Here is a 9,309-nt window from a genome sequence, read left to right as displayed (position 1 = left end):
GGACACATAAAATCTGAGGAGGTCCAAGCAAATTGATTTAAAAAAATCATAAGCCAGAAGATATCCCGCAAAACATTTAAATGGCATGTATTTGAAGACCATTTCCTACTTTCAGCAAAGGACCTGGGTATTGTTTTTTTTGAAAGAAAGACAGGCTAATATTCTGGCTAAATAGTTAATTTGTGAAGATCCATCACATGATGCAGAAAATAATACATTTTAAAATAACAAAAGGAAAGAGCATCTCAATTCCCAGGAAATTCTACACAAGGACAATACAAAAGATACCAAACCTCCCCATCAAGTACACCTTTGACATTTTCATCTGCAAGTCTTTTATAATCAATTACATATGAAAGTTTAAGGTGCACGTGGGTAACACTTTAAGAACACACAAGAGCAATACAAAAAAAATACATTAAAAGTGAGGTAACAGGCAGAATATGCTAAAGGATGCAGGTGTCTGAACTGAAAAACTCTGTCCACTGCAACTCCTTGCCTGCAACTTCACCTCCAGCCACCGTTCACTCCTGCTTAATTTGCATGGATAATAAAGCTCAAGTTTGACATAGAGATATAGCACACGCCAAGATTATTACTTTTGTCAGCAGTACAAACAAATATTGAATTATTAATGAAGGAATAATTCTGGAAGTTACAGACCTGAGCTGTAACAAAAATAATTTTAGTTTACTACTTAACTCAAACTGAAGTGATATGACATTGGATAAAACTGAAAAGAAACCCAATTTGTCTGCAAGGACTTTCAATTTTTTTCTCAACTCCGTCCTGTGAATCACAGAACTACCTGGTCAATATCTGGTGCAGGTTTGAAATGCATCCTGTTGACATGCATACGATGTGGAGATGCTGGCATTGGACTGGGGTGAGCACAGTAACAAGTTTTACAACACCAGGTTAAAGTCCAACAGGTGGCATCGAAACAAACCTGTTGGACTTTAACCTGGTGTTGTAAAACTTCTTACTGTACGATATGCATACGGGTGGATAACTTATGCTGGAAAGTTTGAGATCAACATTCCCAGTTTCGATGCATCACACTTTCCTATATATCGTCATCAAGGGTTTGTCAAATCTAGTGTAATTAGATACTTTTGAACCAATTAGTGCACAACATTCAAATGGAGGAAGAATACAGGGAATTGGGTGAAAAAGCGAGCTAGAGGTGAGCAGATAACTATGGGCTGAAAGGCCTCCCAAAGGAGGGGTAAAAAATTTGCATTTATACAGCACCTTTCATGACCCAAGGACATTCCAAAGCACTTCACAATCAATTAAGTACATTTAAAGTGTAGTCACAGTTGTAACATAGGTAATGGATACTCTCACTTTTGAGGGACTAAATCACTTATTGTATTCGCACAAGCCACCTGCTTACAAAATAAATGTTCCTTGTGATTCTTGAAATATTACCTTTATAAGTGTGCTAGTTTGTTTTCTAAAATCATGTGGTATTAATGCTCATGTGACAGTCAGGTGCAAAAACCACAGCAACACACAAAACAAAGCTCTAGTGATATTTGTGCCAGCTCCTATGCTGGCTTAGAATCCAGCCCCGCGACTCTGGTTAGTGCTCTCATTCTCCCCAGAAAGAATTAACACAATACGCTGATTACCTGAACCGCACTCTCTTCGTTTTCTGCTCTGTGCTCACCATTGGTGAATTTACCCCACAGGGTATTTAGCTGCAGTGCCACCATAGACAAAAGAGAGTAATTGCAGCGTGACAAGTTTACATTACAGTTCCCATTATTGGGGAGGACGACAGAATGGGGAAAGAATTGCTTTCTGACCTTGTCCCACCCTTTCAGCTGAAGGCTAACTTGGTTTTGACACCCTGCACATAATGACTCAAGAGATTGACAAAGTATTGTTTGTAATGTTCGCACGTTAGCCAAACAAGAAAGATTCCCCAGGAAAATCAACAGTTCAAGATAGTTTAACTTGGATAGAAAATAAATATTGGCCTGGTCAATAATGGCCATGTCCAAAGAATGAAACAAAAACAGGATTTGAAAATGAAATTCTTCAATAATTAAGGATTTACCAGTAACATGTCTGTCAATGTGAAAGAATTCTTTTGAAGCAATGGTGTTACAAAGTCAATTTCATTCAAGGTCACGCACTCTTGAGCACAGTCCCTGCAGCAGAAATGTTAATCAGATGTTGTTCAGAATCAGACGTTGCATCAGCTACAAGGAATGGCACTAACTCAGAATACTTTGAAAGAATGGAATGCAGCAGCAGTGCAAATTGAATAGTCTTGCGGGACTGATACAGAATGTTAAACATCTGACGCATCCTGTCAAATTCAGGCTCACCACCTGAAAATTGTGATGGTGGCCGGGAAAGAAGATGTGGAAGGGCGGGCAAAGAGGCAGCAGGAAGAGAAACAAATCTTATCTAGCACCGGCCAGTCACGCATCAAGTTCCTGGTACTAGCTGAATAGTTACAGTAAAGCAGCATAGGGGAAAGAAGCACCTGTCTCAATGAGTCAGCTGAGTCACCGGTTAATATAATATTGTAGACAACCATACAGTTCCTTCATTTTGCAAAAGTGTACTTATCACATTTTAAACATTAGGTGAGGGCCTTTTCTTGTGTGGACAGAATTGAATTTGAACACAATGCTCATAATTTTTCCAAGATAAAACTAAACAAATTTTGTACAATGCCTCGGAAAATAAATCTTATGGAAATAACATTATCCCTCCCCACATCCCCTTTTTGATAACAGTACTGATTTGATCATCAAAATCCTTGACATTATATCTGAAATAGAGTAGAAAGGAGATTATAACTGTTTGTACAAATAAAAGTGCAGCGTCGCATTTAAATAGTTGCAAAATTTAGTTTTAAACTGCGGATAGACTTGCGCCAGAGATGTAGTCATTGATGTAATCTTGCGCAACAAGTTTTTTTCACGCATAGTGATTGAGGCGACACACAATCCTCTTTTCCACACCCTAACCTTGTGTCGCAACACAACAATCAGTGCTCCGAATTCTCTAGTTTTAGAAGTGAAATCTCTGAATTCCGCTTTCAATCACTGAATGAAGACTCGCTGCCAGAGCTATCTCCATCATTCTCTTTAATCCCATCGGGAACTGGGGCATCTGGAGTCCTGCACAGGAAAAAGAAATGTGCATCGTAGTGCATAGTGAAAGAGCATAACACTACAGGAATCAGCATTTTGAAGTCACAGCAGTTAATGATGAAAATACAATCTATAGCAAATAAAGAACAGAAAAATATGTAGGCTTCAATTTAACTTGCACAAATGTTGTAGTTAAACAGTGATACTAAAGCATTCAGTCAAGGAAGCCTAGATATTAAAAACAGGAAATATATTTTGTTGGTGTAGTCTATGACATATCCAGGGAGCTAGGGTGGTGAAGTAGGCAGCTCTCCTGCCTGTGAGCCAGAAGGTCCAGAGTTCAAGTCCCACTCCTGGACTTGTTGGCCATGAATGAACCCAGAAGACAAGCCAGTATGTATTGGTGCTGGTCCCCAGCCTGGATAAATGGAGTTAAGCAGCAGGAAAGGCACCAGCCAAATCCCCAAAATGTTGGTTAATCGGAAGGGAAAAGAGAGAGAGGAGAGGATCTACAAAATCCAAGTTGCCACTTGAGGTAGTAGTGCTGCCCTGTCAGGGGTGGTGCCTTTAGGAGGAAATGTTGAACTGAGCCTTACCTGTTTTCTCATTTAAAAGATCTCACTGTACAATCTGAAAACAAGAGTTCACCCGTTTCCTGGTAAATATTTATCTCTCAACCAACATCACAAAACAGATCACCTAATCATCATCATCATGCTGCTCATGGGATCTTGCTGTGCACTAACTGGCTGTCGCCCTTCCTAAAATATAACAATGATTAAAGACTGTAAAGTACTTTGGGACAACCTTGAGACCATGACAGGTGCTATATAAATGTGAGAACAGGCAAAACTGCTTCACCCAGCCAAATAGGCGCACAAAATGAAAAAAAAAAAGAGTTGCATTTATATAGCGTCTTTCATGACCTCTGGCTGTCCCAAAGCATTTTAAAACAAATGTAACTGTTTTTGAATTGTAATCACTGTTGTAATGTAGAAAACGTACAGAGCAAAATCCCACAAACAACAACTTGATAATGACAGAGTCAGAATCACAGAAAAATACATTGGATAAGAGGCCCTTTGGACCATCGAGTCTTCACCGACACATGAAAATAATAATAATCTTCATTAGTGTCACAAATAGGTTTACATTAACACTGCAATGAAGTTACTGTGATAATCCCCTAGTCGCCACATTCCAGCGACTCTTCGGGTGCACGGAGGGAGAATTTGGAATGTTCAATTCACCTAACAAGCACGTCTTTCAGGACTTGTGGGAGGAAACAGGAGCACCCGGAGGACATCCACGCAATCACGGGAGAATGTGCAGACTCCGCACAGACAGTGACCCAAGCCGGGAATCGAACCTGGGACCCTGGCACTGTGAAGCAACAGTGCTAATCACTGTGCTACAGTTTAGGTACTGGCAAATGCGGGACTTTGCACATAAGGAGCTGCCTTTGTTGCCTCACCTATTGGAGTATATGCAGCTGGAGAAAATGCTGCTCCCGGATGAGGTGGGGGATATTTATGGGTGATTGGGTGAGCAGATCAAGACATTGGTGAAAAGGAACAAGCAGAAATGGGAGGAGGAGTTGGGGAGGGTGATAAGATGGGGACTTTGGTGTGAGGTAATGCCGTGAGTGAACTCAACCTCATCCCGCGCAAAATTGAATTTGATACAATTTAAGGTGGTGCACATTGTCCACATGACTCAGGCTTGGATAAGTGGGTTTCTTCCAGGGGTAGCAGGGTGTGAGAAATGTGGGGAGGTGTGCGCGCAGAGAATCATGCTCATACGTTCTGGTGGTGTAAGGAGTTGGAGAACTTTTGGGAGGCAGTGTTCAGGACTCTATCAAGGATTGTAGGGGTTGAGGTGAAATAGGATCCTATGATGCCAATTTTTGGGGTGTTGGAAGTGCCAGAGCTGCTGGAGGGGGAAGGGGCCGATGTCATGGCCTTTGCCTGATTGCCCGGTGATGGATACTTTGGAATTGCGGGTCCGCTACGCCACCAGAGGTCGCGGCATGGCTGGGGGATCTGTACGGATTTCTCAGGTTGAAGAAAATCAAATTTGCCTTAAAGAGGGCTTTGAGGTATGGTGGAGGCCGTGCATGGCTATATTTCAAGAGCTGTTTGTCATGCCGTCAGGGGGAATTAAAAGGGGAAAAATGCACAAACTGTATACTTTGATTGGATGGTAAGCTTGTGCTATTTTGTTGAATGTGTTTGGCATCAAGTATCCTTTAAAAAAATGTTTTCCCTGAAACCTCCTCTCCATCACCTTGAACTTGCGTTCCCTCGGGACTGACCCTTTAACTAAGGGAACAGCTGCTCCCTAACCAGCCTGTCTATGTCCCTCGTAATCTTGTACCCCTCGATCATCCCGCAGTCTTCTCTGCTCAAGTAGAAACAACCCAAGCCTTTCCAACCTCTCGTCATAACTTAAATATTCTGTCCCAGGCAACATCCTGGTGAATCTCCCCTGCATCCCCTCCAGTGCAATCAGATCCTTCCTATAATGTGGCGACCAGAATTGCACACAATACTCCAGCTGTGGCCTCACCAAAGTTCTATACAGCTCCAACATGACCTGCCTGCTTTTGTAATCTATGCCTTGATTGATAAAGGCAAGTATCCCATGTGCCTTTTTCACCATCCTATTAAACTTCCCTTCTGCCTTCCGAGGTCTATGGACAAACACACCAAGGTCCTTTTGTTCCTCTGAACTTCCCATTGTCATGTCGTTCCTTGAATACATCCTTGTCAAATTTCTACTTCCAAAATGTATGACCTCACACTTTTCAGGGTTAAATTCTATCTGCCACTTTTCTGCCCATTTGACCATCCCATCTATATCTTCCTGTAACTCAAGACCCTCAACCTCACTGTTAACCACCCGGCTAACCTTTGTGTCATCTACAAACTTATTGATCCTACCCCCCAAAAAGTCATCTATGTCGTTTATATAAACGACGAATAATAGGGGGCCCAGCACAGATCCCTGTGGTACGCCATTGGACACTGGCTTCCAGTCACTAAAGCAGCAATCTGTCATCACCTTCTGTCTCCTACAACTAAGCCAACTTTGAATCCACCTTATCAAAGTACCCTGCATCCCATGTGCATTTGCCTTCTTTATAAGTCTCCCATGTGGGACCTAGTCAAAGGCTTTGCTGAAATCCATGTAAATTACATCAATTGCACTACCCGCATCTACACACCTGGTCACCTCCTCAAAAAACTAAATTAAATTTGTTGGGCATGACCTCCCTCTGACAAACCATGCTATCCCTATCTCCTTCGGCGTTTTCTCCAATAGTTTCCCTACCACTGACGTGAGACGCATTGGCCTTTAGTTCCCTGGCTTATCTCCACAACATTTCTTAAATAGTGGAACCACATTAGCTGTTCTCCTCCAGTCCTCTTGGCACCTCCTCTTTGGCCAGAGAGGAATTCAAAATTTGGGACAGAGCCGCTGTAATCTTCTCCCTCGCCACCAACATTAAGATAATGAATGGCTTAGATAGGGTGGATGTAGGGAAGTTGTTTCCATTAACAGGGGAGACTAGGACCCGGGGGCACAGCCTTAGAATAAAAGGGATTCACTTTAGAACAGAGATGAGGAGAAATTTCTTCAGCCAGAGAGTGGTGGGTCTGTGGAATTCATTGCCACAGAGGGCGGTGGAGGCCGGGACGTTGAGTGTCTTTAAGACAGAAGTTGATAAATTCTTGATTTCTCGAGGAATTAAGGGCTATGGAGAGAGAGCGGGTAAATGGAGTTGAAATCAGCCATGATTGAATGGCAGAGTGGACTCGATGGGCCGAATGGCCTTACTTCCGCTCCTATGTCTTATGGTCTTAACAGCAGCCTGGGACACTATTTATCCAGACCCGGAGATTTTGCTATTTTTAAGCCTGCCAACACCGCCAATACATTGTCAGTAATCGGTTACTGTGATGTTGATTGGGGACACAGGATACATTTTTTCCACGCTCACCTTCAAAAAAGTATCATGGGATCTTTTACGTACATCAGGTCCATCTCACCCAAAAGACACCAGCTCTGGAGTACAGCACTCCCTCAGTAAGCAGATGGCACATATAGGACAGAAATGTGGAGACATTTTTTCCCTCTCTGGGGGTAGTGAGTCTTTGGAACACTCTTCCTCAACAGGTTGTGGAAGCTGAGTCTCTGAATATTTATGTCAAAGGAAGAAGGATTCTTGATAAATAAGGGATGAAAGGCTATCGTGGGTAGGTGGGAATGTGGGGTTCAGGTTACAATCAGATCACCCAAGATCTTATTGAATACCGGGGCCAACTCGAAGAGCCGCATGGCCTATTCCTTCATATGTCTATGACTTGGTCAAAAAGCTCTTCGACCAAACCTGCCCAAAATCCACTTTTGGTTACCTGTAGGTGAGACATCCCAGTGACCGGCCAGGCTTATAAAACTACCTCCTCATCCGTGTGCGGTCAGGTTTCGTCACTTAAATTGCATATTTTATAGCCATAACTGGACAATGTTATTTAATTAGCTTTCTAAATCACCAGGCCACTAAATGCAAAAGCACCAAATTGCACAGATGCAAGTACTTTAATGTTCAACCACAAAACGCATCAAGCAGAGACAGAATTCTTGACTCTTTTGTACCCTTGCTGCAGTACGAGATCCTGTGGGGAAACAACGTTACGCGTCTCTTGGGAAAGGCCTCATTATTCTGCAAGATGGATGCCATTTTCAACAAAACAGTTGAAAATCCATCGAACGTGTACATTTGGAGCAGTGGAGACTGCATGAGGTTATTGCATGCAGCTGCACAGCCTAGCTTCAGTTATGACAAAGATCTCAACTTAGTCTCATTATAAGTGTATGAGTGACATGGAGTTAATCAATAATCAATGCAGGTCCTAGCTTTTAGCTCACCTGACTCTAATGTGCCTTATTTTAGTGGGAGGAGACGGAGCAGTTAGTGCTCCCACTCCCAACTTGTTAGATCTGCACTGGGTAAGATCAAAGTCAGGTTTGGCAACGAGGCCTCAGGTTTGAGTATCCACTGATGTGCATTGCCCAAGCTGACATACAAGAATGATCGCTTGAGCAAGGTGTTCGAAGATCAGCAATACGGTAATTCAGAAACAGGAAGATACAAGGAGAAGAAAATTACAAAAGATACAAGCAGACCAAACAAGGATTACTACTAGACGGTACCACTTAACATGATAAAATATACAATGATACAACACAGAGGGCACCCATTTGGCCCACCTACCAGTGCTGGCTTTTTGAAATGAGTTATCCAATTAGTTCTACAGCCCTTGCTCTTTCCTCATAGCTCAAACCTTTTCAAGTATTTCACCAATTCCTTTTGAAAGTTAGTATTGAATCTGCTTTCACTACCGTGTCAGGCGGTACATTCCTGATCACGACAGTTTATGCATAGCTTTTACCCCCTCATCTCCCTTCTGGTTCTTTGCCAGCTATCCTGTGTCCTTCTGATTACCAATGCCCCCGTCACTGGAAACAGTTTCTCCTTACTGATTCTATCAAGACACTCCATGGTTTTGAATAACTCTGCCAAATCTTCCCGTACTTCTTCTTTGCCCATAGGAGAATCAAGAAACAAAGTTGACTTTTCGGCTCTAATTGATCCTTCTACAGAAACTGTTTCCATAGAGAATCATTTTGATCCAGAACATTTCTCTCCACAGATGCTACCAGACTGGCTGGGTTTCTCCAGCATTTTTTGTTTTTATTTCAATTTACATCATCCACAGTATACTGTTTTTAATCAGGAAATAGTGGGTCAGATGCCCAAAAGCATGGTCAAAGAGTAGGTTTTAACAGGTGTCTTAAAGGAGGAAAGTGAGGTAGAGAGATGGAGAGCTATGGGAGTGAGCATCTGAAGTCACGCCCACCATTGGAGGAACAATTAAAATCCAGGATGCACAAGAGGCCAGAATTGGAAGAGCACAGAGGTCTCATCTCGTAGGCTTGAGGGGTTGGAGGAAGTTAGAGGTATGGAGGGTGAGGGCAAGGCCTAGGCCACAGAGGGATTCAAAAGCAAAGATGAGGCATTTAAATCATGATGCTGCTTGACTAGGGGCCAATGCCAGTCAGGCAATACAAGGGTGATAGAGGAATGACAGGTAGCAGATTTCTGGATGGTCTCAAGATCATAGAA

General features: G+C 42.5%; 1 protein-coding gene across 1 annotated transcript in view; it reads right to left on the bottom strand.

Moving 5' to 3' along the window:
• Positions 1-161: 161 nt before the first annotated feature.
• washc3 (WASH complex subunit 3) overlaps positions 162-9,309 on the bottom strand; it is a 45,766-nt gene continuing 36,618 nt past the window's right edge. The window contains exon 7 of the mRNA XM_072484781.1: positions 162-3,146. Within this exon, the coding sequence (XP_072340882.1) occupies positions 3,065-3,146 (82 nt within the window). The 3' untranslated portion in view covers positions 162-3,064. The remainder of the gene's footprint in view (positions 3,147-9,309) is intronic.

This window comes from Scyliorhinus torazame, chromosome 19 (assembly GCF_047496885.1).
Source record: "Scyliorhinus torazame isolate Kashiwa2021f chromosome 19, sScyTor2.1, whole genome shotgun sequence".
Lineage (NCBI taxonomy): Eukaryota > Metazoa > Chordata > Chondrichthyes > Carcharhiniformes > Scyliorhinidae > Scyliorhinus > Scyliorhinus torazame.
The sequence above is the reverse complement of the archived record's forward strand: the minus strand, read 5'-3'. Positions and strand labels throughout refer to the sequence as shown.